Source organism: Nannospalax galili, unplaced genomic scaffold (genome assembly GCF_000622305.1).
Source record: "Nannospalax galili isolate Female #2095 unplaced genomic scaffold, S.galili_v1.0 scaffold50, whole genome shotgun sequence".
In the NCBI taxonomy this organism is placed as follows: domain Eukaryota; kingdom Metazoa; phylum Chordata; class Mammalia; order Rodentia; family Spalacidae; genus Nannospalax; species Nannospalax galili.
Genome location: NW_008328749.1, coordinates 677,494 through 694,457, shown reverse-complemented (window position 1 = coordinate 694,457; position 16,964 = coordinate 677,494). Strand labels below are relative to the sequence as shown.

The 16,964-nt window shown below is 41.0% G+C and overlaps 1 protein-coding gene across 5 annotated transcripts in view; it reads left to right on the top strand.

Annotated features, from left to right (window-relative positions):
• Slc4a4 (solute carrier family 4 member 4) overlaps window positions 1-16,964 on the top strand; it is a 476,303-nt gene that overhangs the window by 180,335 nt on the left and 279,004 nt on the right. For all 5 annotated transcript variants that reach the window (XM_008829281.3, XM_029561709.1, XM_029561710.1 and 2 more), the window contains one exon: window positions 4,913-5,092. In XM_008829281.3, coding sequence (XP_008827503.1) covers window positions 4,913-5,092 — 180 coding nt within the window. The remainder of the gene's footprint in view (window positions 1-4,912; window positions 5,093-16,964) is intronic.

Here is a 16,964-nt window from a genome sequence, read left to right as displayed (position 1 = left end):
AGGTTAAGAACCAAATCTGGAGCAGCCCTTGGTATTTAATTAGAACTGAATGTGGGAGGCAGGAGCAGTGACTGGAGGTACAGAAAGGTAAATTTCTGGGCAAAGATTTTATCTGCACTGTGATTATCCTTTAGCTAGCACATCGTACTGAGATATGAAGTTAAAAAACATACTGCCTTCTTCCAAAGCAGCTCGGGGTGAAGGGAAAAACAGTGGTTGAGAAATGGGAAGAGTGAAGCACTGCACTCACTACATATTGGCTGCGCACACCGAGGAAGGGGAGGACATTGTGTGTCCTATTGTACTACTCTCCACTTTCTTCCCTTGAGGCACTTGCTCTGAACCTGGAGCTTGTCATTTTTTAGCCTGGCTGACTGGTGAGCAGCCACAGCAATCTTCCTGTCTCCATTGCCTCCCTAACAGCTCCCACCCCCCACCCAGCTCTAGAGTTATAGGCATGGATGGTCATGCCTTACCCACCAAACCAACTTCTCAGCATTATAAATGTGTATTTTAAAAAACCTGGCAAAGATGGTACTTACCTCATGTTGACATTGTTACCTGAGAAAGATTTCTCTTGTGGGATGTTCTGAAGAGGACATTGGTTAGTTAGTGACAACAACCTTGACTTCCCAAACTTTGGTTTCTGCTACTGTATCTAAGGTTAACAGCAAGATTACATGAGGTGCCAGAGATGAAGCACCCAGCAGCCACTAGTGTGCTTACAGATTTTAGCAAAGGTTGCTGTCATTGGCGTGTAAGCACTGCACCATCTTTGCTAGGCTGGAGCTGATAGTTCCATTTCACACATGGAGACATATGATGTTACCCATCAAGTCTTCCATAGAAGTTTTATTTTGTCTGGTGAATTTTTAATTTTCTGGCTTGTGGAGTTGTTTAATTCTCCCAAAATGAGAGTCATCTGTGGTAGCAAAGTAGCTATCTGTGAAAGCTACCTTAACTTTGAATGGGTATAGAGTTACAAAGTGTAAGAGTTCTCTGCCCTGAAAACACCATTGTGATAATCTGAGGTATACAGTTAACACTGGCTATATTCAGGAATTGGGAGAACTGGATCTGACGGGTTCATGAAGTTCCTGTTAATAACTGGGGTGGAGCAGGTAAAGATGGAAGAAACAGGGATCAGCAGTGATGATCTGACATTCAGACATGGCCAAGAGAGCCGTGTTTTCTTCTCAGCAGGCCTGGCTGTAGTGTGGATTGTGAAGTATTTTGGAGACACTTAGATTGTGTTAGGAACTCCCACCATCTGTCAGAGAAAGGCATGTGGGGTATTTATTTGAACATGCAATACTGAGGCTCCTGCCAAACTGAGGATGCGGGGCCCTGTGACTATACACCTAAATGAATACTGTCAGTTGTGGATTCTTTAATTTCACTATGATTGTAAATTTTATTTTAATAACATTTAGAACACTTATGTCTTCTTTATGCATTAAAGCAATTTTTAAAAAGAAGTTTTATTCTCTATTTTCCATCATTTTTTGTAAGCAGTTTTTCATGAATTTCTAGCAGAGATTTTTTTTTTTAAACCTAAATGTTTCCTTATAATGAGCTTGTTAGCTACCCTGGTTTTTTTTGATCATCTTAACTGTTTTGTTTTGACTTCTGTGGTTTGCAAAGCTTGTCTGTCAAATTCCACCTTTTCTTTTCATACATTGAATAATAACTATACCCTCAACTTTTGTGGCTTCCCTAAGAGCTTGCATTTTATGAGTTATAATTTTAAAATAGCCATTACTCTTCATGACATTTCTGAGACAGGTAAAGATATTTTAATGAAAATAAACATTGAGATCTACTTATGATATTTTCAGCAACGATAGATTCTTTCCAGCAGTAATGCCATTTCTATTGATCAAGAAGACAGGAGCTCTGTGGGGGTAGTAAGAATGCTTTCATCTCATCTCATTTTACTTTTGGTGTTTTTGTTACTTGGCACATATGACTTATTAAATATTTGGCTATTCCTATTCACAGCATGCCCATCTCAGCCTGGTCCTTCAAAGCAAGACTGTCGTGTTTGTCTCCTCTTATGTGTAAAGAAGTTGAAGTAGAGAGAGATTAGAAATAATTAATAAAGCAACACACATTGTCCTCAAGTTCCTAAAGGTACCCTTTACCCAGAATCACTTTCCTTCTCCTCTTGTGACACAAGATCAAAAGGGAAAATGTAGCTACCAATGGATGTGTGATGAGAGGGAGGATGCTTTGTGTTTGTTCAGCTCAGTGCCATCATTTCCTGGGCTTCTTCCTGGGAGGCTGTATGTTCCTCACTGGGAATATTGTCTTTTATCATGCTGTAAGGAGCCCCACAAAGAGTTTATAGCTGTGAGAGTATTAGAGGACTGTGCCTTCCCAAATGTCATCAGTGACGGTATTAAAATGCCTAAGAGTGGGCATGTGGGACTAAGATCATTGGAACTCACTATGTAGACCAGGCTGGCCTTGAACTCACAGAGATCCACCTGCCTCTGCCTCCCGAATGCTGGGATTAAAGATGTATGCCACCATGCCTGGCTGAATTATACTCTTACAATGAATAGATTTATAGTTTGTAAATTATTCCTTAATAAACTAATAAAAATGCCCGGAATTTGGTATGTCTTTAAAGGAACCCCCTTGTCTACTTGACCAGGGTTCCATAGCACTCTGGAGTGCAGCCTCAAATCTGAAGGCCTCCTTACTGAGAAGAGCAGGGAAGGCTTGGGAAAAGGAGTTAGAGGGATGGGGACCAGCTGGATTTGCTACAGGGACCAAGTGAGAAGAATGGTACCACATATACAGACTATCTTTTAAATGACTTCATCAAATGTACTACACAGACCAGTTCATGTAGTAAACCTTACTCTGTCATGTTATCATGACTGATGTAGCTTAATTATTATTTTTCATAGTTGCCATTGTTTAATAATATATAGAAAGTATTCAGTGTGACTTTTTAAAATTAATAATATATAGAAAATATTCAGTGTGACATAAAAATTTCCTCTTTGCATGTGTGTGTGTGTGTGTGTGTGTGTATGTGATGTTTTTCTAATTTGTGAGTGAAGGCAACCAAGCTTTCAGTGTTTGATTTACTAAAGAAGTCGCTTGGCTCTGCTGACTTGTATTGTTGACACTTGAGATAAAGCTGGAAGGACTCCCTCAGTAACTGGAGCACAGGAAACAATTGACACTCTTTCTTAATTCACATTGTTTCTAAGACATTTCCTACTTCCTAGTACAATATAGCTTTCCCATGAGAACAATTTGCTTGTAAATGGTTAGACATGATAAATTTCTCATTGGCACACATTCTGTGGGGAGATTTTCGCTGTGCTTTTGCTGTTTCTGTGTTGGGTGTGGGCTTGCTGCTTCACGTGAACATGGTCCCACTTCATTCTAGGCATCAGGTGGTCAGGTGTCTGGTTTTTTTTGGCACGCTACCCCATTCACGTATGCTTCTTCATTCCGTAGTTGGGAGTCTTTTTCTTGAAATAGCATCTGATTCTTTTGACCTGCCAATTTAATTCATTTCATGAATTATGGTGTTTTTATGGTGCCTAGTGAATTACACAGAACGTAGTTCATAGCATTTGATAGTGGAAGGTGGTGTTGCATGGTGGTATATGATGTTTTCTATGGTGCTGTCAAGTGTCATCAAAGAATAATTCCAGAAATGGGAAATGAAACCCTTAGATGAGATAAACTAATCTAATTTGCACTTAAAAACTATTTAAATTCTTTCAAAATGATGTTTCCCACCTTCAGAAGTGATATTATATATGAAGTGAAAGTAAAAGTTTTTCGATTATAAAAAAAGATGTGTAACTTTGAGTCCTGGTTTTCCATCCTTTTGGATGCTGTCAGTTCCTTCTGTCTAGAGGGCTGAGCACTCTTCACGGCCTCTAGGAGTTACCTTCTCTTCAAGGCAATTTTTGCTGGGCTGAGTTTTATTTTTATCATTGCAGCAGCCAGATTTTAGAAACTTTTGGAAACGAAAAAAGAAAAATGAGAATGGCACTGTAGCTGACGTTCGTTTTAGCTGTTTCCTAGTGTGAACATTTGAGTATTTCTAAAATCTCTCCAAGAATGTCTTATTTTTCTCAGTTTGTCCCAGTTCTAAGACTCTATTCTGCTGATTGGATAAAAAAGTTATACTATAAAACCTTATTCCCAGCAAATGACTTTCTGAACTTTAGTTTTGTAACCCAGCAGCTTCTTTTGTCTTTGTTCCGGTTGGTGTAATCACAGGTCATGAAAAGTTAAACCAGGAATGGCCTCTAGGAGTTACCCAGTTTAAGCCCCTCACTATATAAATGTGACTGAGGATTCAAGAAGTTAAGAAGTGATGAGGCTGTGAATGCAGCTCAGTTGGTAGAGTGCTTGCCTACCATGTATGAAGCCCTGGATTCCATCCACAGCAGGTCATAAACAGGACATGGTAGTGGGAACTTGGGAGATGGACGTAGGAGTATTAGAAGTTCAAGGTCATCCTCAGCTATATGGCAAGTTTGAGGCTAGCTAGGGCTACATGAGACTGTCTCAACAAACACACAAACAAAAAGAAGTTCAATGAAGGTCATTTAGCTAACAGGTGGCAAAAATGTGGCCAGAATTAAGCATTCTTGATTTTCAATTTGATATGTTTTGATTTTCCCAAACAAAAGTGGTCTATGAGGACAGAGCTTGAGAACCTCCCTCACAGATTCAAGTGCCAGCCAATTGGTGGAATTATACTATAGCTAACTGAAGTTTGGGAAGAAATTCTGTATTTCCAGAATTCAATATTTTGAATTAGTCAAATACTGAATGATAACATCTCCCTTTTCTCTGGTCTCTGGATCTTGTGCAACTTGTGTAGAGTTAGCATAAATTGAAATGACAGGTGACTTGTTTCTTTCCTTAGGCCACCACACCATCTACATTGGGGTCCATGTGCCCAAGAGCTACAGAAGAAGGAGACGTCACAAGAGAAAGACAGGCCATAAGGAAAAGAAAGAAAAGGAGAGGATCTCTGAAAACTACTCAGACAAATCAGATGTAGAAAATGCTGATGAATCCAGCAGCAGCATCCTCAAGCCACTCAGTGAGTATTCTTGGCTCAGCACCTCTCTCTGCTTTACTGCTCATCATTGGAAAGATGCTTTCCAGAGTCTGTGGCTAATGTAAGAGGGAGTAAGGAATTCTGGGATGGACTGTTAAAAGAGTTATGTCTGTGGAGATGCTTTCCTTATGCTGACAGGTTGATATTAGGAGTTCATGTAGAAGATTCCGATTGATGGGAAAAGATCTGACCCAAGGCACAATTGGCTATCCTACGTGCTGATAAGTGAAACAGGGCATAGTTTTACAGATGATATAATATTTAACTATAGTAACCAACAGTAAAAAGAGCTATTTGGCTGGGCGAGGTGGCACATACCTTTAATCCCAGCAGAGACAGGTGAATCTCTCTGAGTACTAGTCCAGCTTGGAGCACATAAAGAAAAGAGTTCTTTGGATTGGTTCTGCTTAGAAATAGTTTCTGTTGAGACATGAGGTTAGGATAAGAGTGCATATGTGTGTATATTGATGCATCTTACCAAATGTCACAGTTGCAGGTGACATTTAACTTGATTGAGGGCTAGGTCAATGATTTAGAAAGGAGTAATGGGGGAGCATTGCATAGCTCAGAGTGGAATGCTGAGGGGCCCAGCTCTTGAAATGTTGAGTATAGTATATTTTGTGCATTGCATACAATGTTAAGACCAGAACAACAGCAGATCAAAGAATACTCCTGGACTCGAGTGACAGAATGGACTGTGGGTTTTAAACATATGTTTGGAGATTATTTGGCTATGTGTGAGGAGTCTTATGGGAGTGAGAATGAATCTGTACTCGAGAAACACATGCCAATTTTTGGAAGATTCCTCAAGGGGAGTTACTCAGTGACAGCTTTTGTGGTGACAGAGCTCTGTATATTCTTCGTCTCTGCTACAGTTGGAGAAATCCAGACCCTGAAATCAAAGCATTATGGGTGGCATGGATAAAGATCAAGTTCGGTCACTGCAAATGATGACAGGCCAAATTAGAATGAATAGCTTAGGGGTGTTGAAAAGTGAATTTACAGTATTAAATTAAAGATGGTGTGAAGTATAATGATGAAAATCTTTTATAGTCTTAACATTGGGCCTGAGCAGGTGGCTTAGCAAGCCAGAAAAATACCACGCTCAGAGGAGCGATACAGATGAGCCACTGAACTAAAGCTTAAATGTTGGAGGAGAATTTGGAGATGGATCACTACTCCATAAAGGTATTGGAGTAAGTAGGAGACAGGAAGGAACAGAGAAAAGTGACTAAAGCTATGTTCTTTTCATTGGAGTGTCAGGAGAACTCTTTCTTTTTCTCAAATGATCCTTCATGATATATCAACTAAGTCTTCATTTTGAACAAAGTCTTTGAAATGCATATAAAAATGGCCACAATGAATAGATTGAAGAAAAAAAAGAAAAACCATTACTATGGTTTGTTTCTATTTAGTGTTTATTTTGATATGACCTGAGCCAGTATCAAAGAAGGGCTGTCCCCAGTGCATGTGACAGATCCCTCCTCTCCTCTCCTTTCCCTTCCCCTTCCCTCTCCTCTTGTCCTCCTCCACCCCCCTCTTCCACTCCATTTCCTCCCTCTTTTGAAGGTATCTCTCATTCTTCAGTTAAGAACAAGAATGTGATATCACTATCTGCATTAAAAAGAAAGGTGCTTACCTAAACAAAAGGGCCAAGGGATTTAGATGTGATAATTATGCACCATTTTTTTAGGAAAGACAACGGAAGCAGTACCAGTAACTCAGGTAATAGGAAAGCACAGATCAGAAAGATCAGAGTCTGAATGTGTGTTAGTCATGAAATTGTTTCTCTCTGCGGCAGTTTGAATATAGCATGTAAAATAAGCAAGGCAGTTCATTCTGAGGGCAAATTCCCAGAGGTCTCTTTCTGGGGCATACTGCTTTGTGTCCTCTGCTAGGTTTTCTAAATGTTGTTGACAGTTCTGAAGGACCTGCATTCAGTGACTGCAGGAATTTTCTTGTGTTTTTAAAAGACAGGGTCTTATGTAGCCCAGATTGACCTTGAGCTTGCTTTGTAGCCAAGGATGATCTTAAACTTCTGAACCTTCTGCCTTCACCTCCTGAGGTGCTGATTACAGGTATGCACTACCGTACCTGGTTAATGTCATGCTATGGGTTGACTTATGTATGTCAGGCAAGCATTCTACCAATTGAGCTACATTCCTAGCCCAGAGATTTTTATTATAAATGTGCATTTCATAATTGTTTTTTTCCTGCTGGTCATGAAATATTTGGCATGAGCCAAATATTTGATGTGAAGTCCCTTCAGGAACTGCTAGTAGTTTCTCTGCTGCTTACTTTGGAGAGTAGGTAGAATGGCAGTTGGTCTACCTGATGCAGTTCTACTTAAAAGTTCGAATGGTTGCATCCTAATGTAGAAATCTTTGAGGAAGCCACAGGGTTCTGGCACCATCATGACAATAAAATTTTGAGAAAACTTAGTGAAATATCTGCTTCATGATCCATTGTTGTCTCCAACAACTGCCATGTGTAGTTGCCGCTATTCTTGAATCCAGGATGTCTGAGTTACTTACATCTATATAGCTGTTGTGCCCTACAGATGAGATGTTTACATGTGCTGGTTGTGAATCATGTGCTGATTATATTTCCTGAGGGAAAAAACAACCAAGCACCTCACAGATAAATAGTAACTGGATGAGAGGCATCTCCAAGTTTTGCTGTGCTTGCATCCCCATAGGCAATTCAGTGACTTCTGTTGGGTCTGTGTCTGAATACTCACTTTGTCCACTCCTTTCCACCTGAGCTGCTCTGTTTTGGTCTGCAGAGCTGTCATGTTTTGCTTAGGCAACTGCAGCAGCCTTTGCTGTTAGTCTTTCTCCACTCAGAGGCAACATTGGTCATGATGAAGTATGAATCAGGTTGTGCCACTCCTGTGCAGAGAGCTTCCCATTGCCCTTCAAGAATCATCTCAACTGTGCATTCTGGCCCACAGCATCACTCCAGCCTGCATGGCGCCATTCTCTTTGCTCACATGATTCCAAACATACTGAGGTTTTAGATCCTTGCTCCTGAGCCTCAGGGCCTTTCACTTGCAAGCTCAGCTTTCTGGGATGGCTACACCATTCTTATCTCCATTAGCTTTTTTCTTTATCCTCTAGTTTTACAATGTTGCCGCTGCAGAGAGGCCTTTCTGACCACTCTAACGCTGAAGTCCAGTGTTGTCCTTCTCTGTTCCATATTTGTTTCCTTCATGATACATGTTTCAACTAGCAGTTTTTCAGCTTATAATTTGTTTTCAATGAATGCTAGATGGTAAGTTTTATGGCGGCAAAAGTCAGGTGTGTCCTATTCATTAACTATGACCCTTAGAACTGTGCAGGATCCATAGAATGTGCTTAATTACATGTTCACTGAAGGACATTTGAATGACTAGATTACTAAAGAGGAAAAACATAAGCCTTGTGTCCTAGTTTGTTCTTCATTGCTGTGACAAAATACTCTGACCAATACCAACTTGGGGAGGAAAGGGTTTATTCAGCTTTCATCTCCAAGGTCACAGTTCATCAGGAAGCCCAAGGTAGGAACTCAGGGCAGGAACCTGGAAGCAGGAGCTAAACCTGGAAGCAGTAGCTGGAGCACAGGCCATGGAGGAATGCTGCTTACTAGCTTGCTTCCTTGGCCCCTGCTCAGCCTGCTTTCTTATGCAACACAGGCCCACCTGCCCAGGGGTGGCACCACCCACAGTGGGCTGGACCCTCCCACATCACTCATCAAGATGCCCTTCAGACATGGCCATGGGCCAGTCCAATAGAGGCAATTTCCCAATTGAGGCTCCCTCAACCCAGGTGTGTCAAGTTGACACTAAAGCTTTCCAGCACACCCTGCTTTTATTGTTGTGTTTCCCACACCTCAACAATCCAGCTCTTTCTGTCTCCACACATCATCTTTTGGTTTCCCTGCATTGCCTTCCTCCCTTGCTGTGTAAGATCAGGCCCTAACTTTGAATTGTCCCACTTCAGAAGATGCCTCGTTATTTCAGTTGTTGCCAATATGGTGTTTTGGTTTGTGTAGATGGCTCCTGAGTGTATGTACTGCCTGTTAGATGTAGGTGATGGAAGAAATTGATCCACAGAGCCCATACATTTGTCTTGTACACTTTGAGTGCTCATTACTGCACTTGAAAAGCCATAGTCAAGAGACAGGGAACTGAATACTCAAAGGCAGTTCTAAGGAGAAATCATCCAGGCACATCAGGAAGATGACATAATTAACAGGTTCATTTAGCTTAGAATAGAGATGCTTTTTATTTTTCCCATCACTCTGGCATCAAGATAGTGTTCCTAAAAAGTAGATGTGTATTTGATCCTTACATATTTGCAGCCGTGAAGGGAAGCCAGCCAGCCAGCTTCACATCCCTCCTGAGCTCAGCAGTAGCCCTAAGTCTTTTCATGACTTCTATTCCCAGTGTGGTGTTAGGGCTGGTGTCCCATCTGGGGATACAGGGAAAGAGATATGTGTGAGAGTGTGGTGCCCTGAGTGATGGGGAGAGAAAGGCTGTGGAGGAAAAGTGAACTGGAAGAACAGGCAGGAGAGACAGGGAATGAGGAGGTGGTGTGGAGTGGGTGGAGGAGAGAAAAGTTAGATTGTGCTCTTTCTTAAAAATAATCCTTTTACCTCCTCCACCGTGCACTTTTCCCTCCAAGTTAGCAGCTGCCATCCTCTGAGGCTTGCCCCCAAAGCAGCAGAAAGATGGTCCTGGCTGCTGGGATCGAGAAACACAGCTCAGCTGCCCACTATTAATGGCTTTGGCCTCTGCTCCTCATGTTTTGTTAGTGTCCTGGAATGTTTATGGAAGCACCACAGGCCACTTTGTGACTGCGGAGTCTGTGAAGCTGTGTGAAATGTTAGACACAACTGCAAGCTGAGCATATTGATCTGCTGTGTGGTGTGTTTCTGGACAGCCAGAACCTGCATGGGTGCAGAGGTGCTGGCTGCCTTCTGTACACAAGTCTGCCGTGATGGCTGCACAGCGCCCTGCCCATGTGGACCAACACTTGCTCTGTCTTGTGGCATTCGTTCCTGGCTCTTTGGATGTGTACCAGAACGGATGGATTTATGCTAGTGGGCATTGTTCTGTGAGCCAGGGACAATGGATGCCAGTTGGTGATCCAGCTATATTCAGGAAACTAAAGCAGAGAAATGGGCAGTTGCTTTTGTTTGGGGCTTCCGGGTAAATGAACAGAGGAGCTTTTCACAAGAGCCAAGAATATTTGGTGCTTTGTCATTTGACTTCCGCTTTCCCAGCACACCCCTGTGCTCTTCCTCAGCCTGACCTCACACTTTCTTGCTTCAGTTCTACTTTTTCATTTTTTGTAATGTTTTGAGGTATGACCCTTAATTTTGATACCATAAAGTAAAATGTCATTCTATAAAGTAAATACCATTGGCATATATGAAAAACGAGTTGGCTTGTAGGAGAAAAGGGATCCTGGAACCACACCAGTATGAAGAGAAATAGCTCCACTCTGAACACATACACAGGAGCACCAGGCTGCCTGTTCCATTCTCTTGTCTATTTTTTGCCTCCTGGAAGTAGGAGGAAGCATTTTATCTTTAGGTCTGAGAACAAAAGCTTTTTATATTGAAAAATAATTGAAAACTTCAACTTTGCTTTTTCAGAAGGGGGCCTTGCGATGTATTTTCACTGGAAGGGCTGCCCAACTAGAGTACCTAACAGCATGTATTTCAGCCAGTTGGCTTGAGCTAGAGTGAGCTAGGAAATATATTTTGCCTTATGCTCTGGTTTCCTCATCTGTACAAAGGAGATTATGATAGAATTGAATTCCAGTGTTCTGAACATCAAATGAGCAATGCATCTGGTTAGCAATATATGGTTTTTGTTTGTTTGTTTTTGTCTTTTTGAGACAGGGTCTCCCTGTAGCCCCAGCTGTCCTGGAACTCACTATGTAGACCATGCTGGCCTTGAAGCAATATATGTTTTTAATAATATATTTTTGTGTGGATTTTGTGTGTGTGTGTGTGTGTGTGTGTGTGTGTATGTGTATGTGTGTGTACACGTGCCATGGTGTGGTATGAATGTCAGAGGATAACTTGAGGGGTCACTTCTCTCCTCCTACCATGTGGGTCCTGGGGTTGGAACTCAGGCCATCAGGCTTCCTTGCAGGCTCCTTGAGCAGAAGAGCTGTCTGCTGGCCCAACAATAATTATTTGGAGCCATCCTGAGGACCTTCTTCAGTCTTATCTTTCCCCACCTCCTGCATGCAGGTAGTGACAAAAGCAGCAGGCCGTACTTTGTGGAGATTAATTCCCTGTAGATTGTAATCACAGTTTTTAAGCTTGTTCAGCCTTTTCTTCCATAAGTTCTCATTAGTGTTTGTTCACTTTCACCATCAGCTTTGTCCCTGGCTCCCAATGGCTTCTTTGGGAGAACCAACAACCTAAATTCAGTCTCTGAACTTGCCAGTGGGTGTCAGTCTGGATGTTGGCTGGCAGGTGAAAGAACCTAGGAGTGGAGGATTTCCAGGGGTAGAACTGGCAAGCACTGAGCTGCTCTGATGTGTGGAGCACTGCCAGAAGCAAGTGGCCTGCTTACCACTCTCCTTTCCAATTTAGTCAACAGTTGGACTGTTCTCCACCCCTGCAAACAAATGGGTTCTCTCTCTTTGATGAAAAGGATGTCTTCCTGGCTCTTCCTGTTTCTCAGTGAAATTAATCTGGTTAGGAATTTGAGAGAGTGTGGTGCTGAAAAGTGTTTTGCATATTGCATTGAGTTAGTTTGTGTAACAATATTATGCTTTGTCTGGTACAAATAGTTGTTTATCCCTATGATACTGATGGCTATAAAAATGACTGTGTCACAATGGTTCGGTCTTCTTTATCCAGTTGACTGTATAAATATTTTAGGGAGCCTTGACTTTCTGAAATTCAGTTATCCTGAAGTCACCTTGATGTGCCTGTCCTCCAAATGGTAGTTAACTATTCACTTCCTCTTGCCACTTGCTATTCTATTCCAATAGTTAAATTCTATCTTATTATGCCATGAGATGTTATGAATAGTGTGTTTATGTGTCATGGGAGAGTTGATGCTGTTGCTATTTATAGTGACTCATGAGTTCAGGAGGCCTCAGAGGGTTCTAGTGTACTGCAGGTGCTAGGGTGCGCAGGGCTAAAAGAAGTTTGTAACTTGGAGTGGAAAAGGGGGGAAAACCAGAATAGTGTTTGGAACTTACAATGTGAATGTGAAATTTCTTTAGTGAAGTAAGCAGGGATAAATGACTGAGACAGGCATTACCACCCAAGAAGAAGGTAGGATACAGCCTGTGGTTTGGGATCAAAGTTTGCAGGGCAGAAAGCCCGAGTGTGCGCATGTGACTGGAATGTAGTTGAAAAGTGATGGACACTGACAAGAATCTTCTTGATATTCTGTTTAGAAAACTTTTTACATAGAAGGAAGCAACTTTTGAAGGACTTGGGTACTTAATACCAGTGATTTAGATTCAGGACTTTGTGAGTATGACCTTTTGAAGCAGAAGCAGTTGGGATGAGGGACTATGCTCCATAAATTCTCCAGAGTTCTTCCGTGAGTGTGGTCTAGAGGCAGGTATGTCAGGTTCTTTAATAACTTTCCCTTGGACAGGAGTTTTACTTCATCATACTTTTTAGAAGTGTGAGCATAGCGTCCCCATGTTCCTGTTCACATCTGGAGTCAAAATTTTTAACTATCTTTGGTTCTTCCCTGTTCGTTTCCTTCCCTATCTAGCCATTTATTGAGTCTATTGATTCTCCTTTGGTTTCTCTTATATTTCCTCTTGGTTGGAATTCCTAAGGTGATCTCTTATTTAAATGCGTTTTATTCCTTTAGAATCTTCCTTGAAATAGAAGTCATTTTAGATGGTGCTGCCAGGTATCTAAAGAATCAATTCTGTCTAGTCTCTTTGATGTAAAAACAAACAGAAAGTTTTTATCTTCACTCCTCAAAACAGATTCCTAACTTGGGGCTCCTAAATGGTTAAGAGTAAATTGACAATGGAGTTTTCCACTCTTTTAAGTGGTTGAATTAAAATTATAGGCTTGTTCTGTCTTAGCAAGACCTCTTTAAATTTATATAATAACCACTTGTAAGGGTTTTCGCAAATTTTGAACACGTGTGGTACCAACCTGTCTTGTACAAGCTGTTACATAGATTTACCCATTTCAGGTGGGTGTCACCTCTCTTGGACTATTGTTAGAACCCCAACACATACATCTTTTGAGTCAAGTTCTGTGGTTGTGTATCCTTTGAATGGATGAGGAAATAAAATAGCAACAAATTACTTGTTGCAAGATAGTACAGTCTATTCAAGAAAATGAAAACTGGAGAAGAGTTGCATATACTTGATTCAACATTAACAATCATGTTGCTAAATAAAAAGCTGTAACCAACCGAATCCTTGCTGAAATATGATTAAAATAGAAATCACTAAAGAGCCCTCCAGTAGTATGAGTTCAATAAGGTGAAATGAGAAAAGGCTAGGAAAAGCATAATTTTGCTTATTTTGCATCTTTACAACTTTTGTTTCCCAATGATTAATTTGTTTGTAAATAAAATAAAAAATGTCCAGGCTTTGAAAATGGCAATAAAAACACTAACCCATGTATACAGTTTCTCATGAGCAAAATATGAAAATATTAAAATATGTAAAAATATGCAGGTTAATGTAGGTGTGCAAACTATTATTTGATATCACATTTCCCTAGAGCACTAAATAGCTTGCTGAGGTGGAATGAGCCTGGCTGTGTGGATGACCATTTAGTGTTCATGTTCTATGGTGAAGAGAGAGACATGTATCTGAAGAGAATATTGGCCATGAGGTTTGTTCATTATGAACATGTCTCAGGTTAAGGTTTTAGGGTAAATTTAGATGATTTTTTTATATCATTCTCAGAATAAAGACAATAATTCTGAAACAACTCTGAAATCATGTGTTCTTTGTTGTTTGGCAATTGAGCAGAATTCTATTTTATTTTTAATTTTTTAAGTATGAGGGACTTGATACCCTATTTCAGAATGGACTTCTGCTGGTGGTAATATAGCAGTTCAGGAATTTGGGAAGAAATTCTAAGTGTAATGGAAAATGTGACCTGATAAACATATATGAACTGAGTGGTTAGCTATGTTTGCTCAAAGCTGTTTTCATCATAAAATAGGATGATTTCTGTTACAAAAGCATGAGGAAAGCAAATTCTAAAATTAGAATTTCATTGAAGAGTCACTCAACATCTAGAACACACAAATAGCTATGAAATCTGAAGGCAGTAGCTTGTCCAGTTGTTCTTTGCTACTTCTTGTCTTTTTGAGACAGGGTCTCCCTGTAGCCCCAGCTGTCCTGGAACTCACTATGTAGACCAGGCTGGCTTTGAACTCACAGAGATCCGCCTGCCTCTGCCTCCTGAGTGCTGGGATTAAAGGCGTACACCACCATGCCCAGCTTATTTGGATCACTTTTTATTGATGCCCACACATAGCTGTGACCAGTATTCCCTTTTGTTCTTCCAATTCCTAAAAATAGAATTTGAGTAAAGACACTCTGGTTAGGAAGGGTTCAGTTGATCAAATGCTAAACAAAGTTTGTGGAAAGCATGGGAATGTGATAGGAAGATAATTCCTGAGCTGTCCATTGTGTGCTCAGACTGAACTTGGAAGCTTTTTTTTTTTTTAAATAATTTTTATTTATAAGTGTATTACCTGAATGTATGTAAGTGCATAACCTGCATGCAGTGCCCATGGAGGTCAGAAGAGGGTGTCAGATCCCCTGGAACTGGAGTTACAGGTGGTTGTTAGCTGTCATGTGGGTGCTGAGAACTGAACCTGGATCTTTTGCAAGACCACTGATCTTAACTACTGATCTGATCTTAACTAGACCCTGAACTTGGAAGCTTTGTAGATGTTTTTTACTTTGGTGACACTGGCTTTGTAGCTCCATATTACATTTTCTTTTCTAAAGTATTTTTATTGGTTCTTTGGGAAGTCTGTACAGTGTGTTTTGATCATATTCACCCCCCTCTTCAACTCCTGCCAGGTTCACATTCCCATCCCGATCTACCTTACATTGTATCTTTTTCAGAAAAGCAAAGCAACAAAAACATCAAGTCCAATTTGTGCTGCCCATATACTCTTGGATGTGTGGCCATCCACTTGGGTGTGGTTGACTTACCTGGCACCAGACTCTTAAAGAAAACCAACTCTCTCCCAGCAGCAGCAACCATCAGTTGCCAGTAGCTCCTCAGCTAGAGGAGGGACAGCTTACCTACCTCTTCTTTTCATGCTGGGATTTTGTCTGGCTTGGGCTTGAGCAGGTCTCGTGCATGCTGTCACGGCTGCTGTGAGTTCATATGTGCACTTTCTCTGTTGTGTTCGGAAAACAGTTTCATCATAGTCAACCACCACCTCTGGTTCTTATATTCTTTCTGCCCCCTCTTCCACCATGATCCCTAAACCTTGAGAGAAGAGGGTGTGATATAAGTGTTTTATTTAGGACTGAGCACTCCACAGTTTCTTATTCTCTACATCTTGTCCTGTTGTGTGTCTGTGTTAATTGCCATTTACTCTGATGAGGGCTGAGAGATGCACTAATTTCTGGGTATAACAAATCATTAGGATTCAGTTTAATACTGTATCTACTTAGAAGGACAATAGTAGTAAGTTCTCCCTTAAGGCCTACAACCTGTCTAGGCGCATGTTCTTGGCCTCAGTGATGGTACTGGGCATGGGTTTCACCAGGTGGAGCAGTTCTTAAATCCAATCGAGAAGTGATTTGTGCCACTGTTGAGCAAGTGGGCGTGTCTTGTCAGGACGGTCATTATTGCGGCTCATAGGGTTCACAGCTGGGTAAGACTGATGATTGCTCTTCTCCTCCAGTAGCTTGCATAGCACCTTCCAGCACTGTGAAAGTTGGAAGCCAGCAGGGATGACACTTCCAGGTCAGTACCAGTCTGATTTTGCTATGTTCTATGTCTCAAGTATGTGGTGTCTTCAGCAATAGGGTCTTACAGTCCTACATTTTTAAAGCTCCTTTTAAAAAACCTTATTTTTAGTTGGTATAATAGTTATACCTACTTATGAGATAGAGTGATATTTTGATACGTATATACAATATGTAATGATTAAGTAAGGTTAGATTTCTGTCACCTCAAACATTTATCATTCTTTTTATATGTTGGCAACATTCACAATTCTCTCTCTGGCTGTTTGGAAATAAACAGTAACTAGTGGGTTATAGTCTCTTTGCTATGCTGTAGAACTCCAGAACTTTATTTCTCCCATTTGTATATTTTGGTCCCTGTTACCCATCATCCCTCTAAGCCCCTCACACCTTTCTTTCCCACATCTGGAGAACTTGGTTCTTTTCAAAGTTTTTTGAAATCAACCTTTTGGCTCCTTTATCCTATCAGTTTATGATTCCTCTGACATTTGTAATAATATGTAAGCAGTGATTATAATGTGTTAATTTGAGGGTCTTCTTTGTGCATTTTTTTATACTGACAGAAGTGATAGCTGTGGTTTTCTTGTTTGGTAGGTGGGAGAATGCTATCCCTAATGATAGTGGGAATGGGGTCTTATGGAAGTTTAGATGAAAAACAAATACACAAAGGGCCATGCATAAGAAGAAAAATAAATATGGAGAATCTGCAGTTAAATAAAATAAGAAGTCATTGGGTTCTGGCTTATGGTCAGTTATGGGGGATAGAGGGAGAAAGTGAAGGCATAGTAATGAAAATAGTAGAAAGTGGGGGGGGAGAGAGGAGAGGGGAGAGGGAAGAGAAGGGGTGAGAGGGGAGAGGGGAGAGGAAGGGTGAGAGGGGAGGGGGGTGAGAGGGGAGAGGAGGGTGAGAG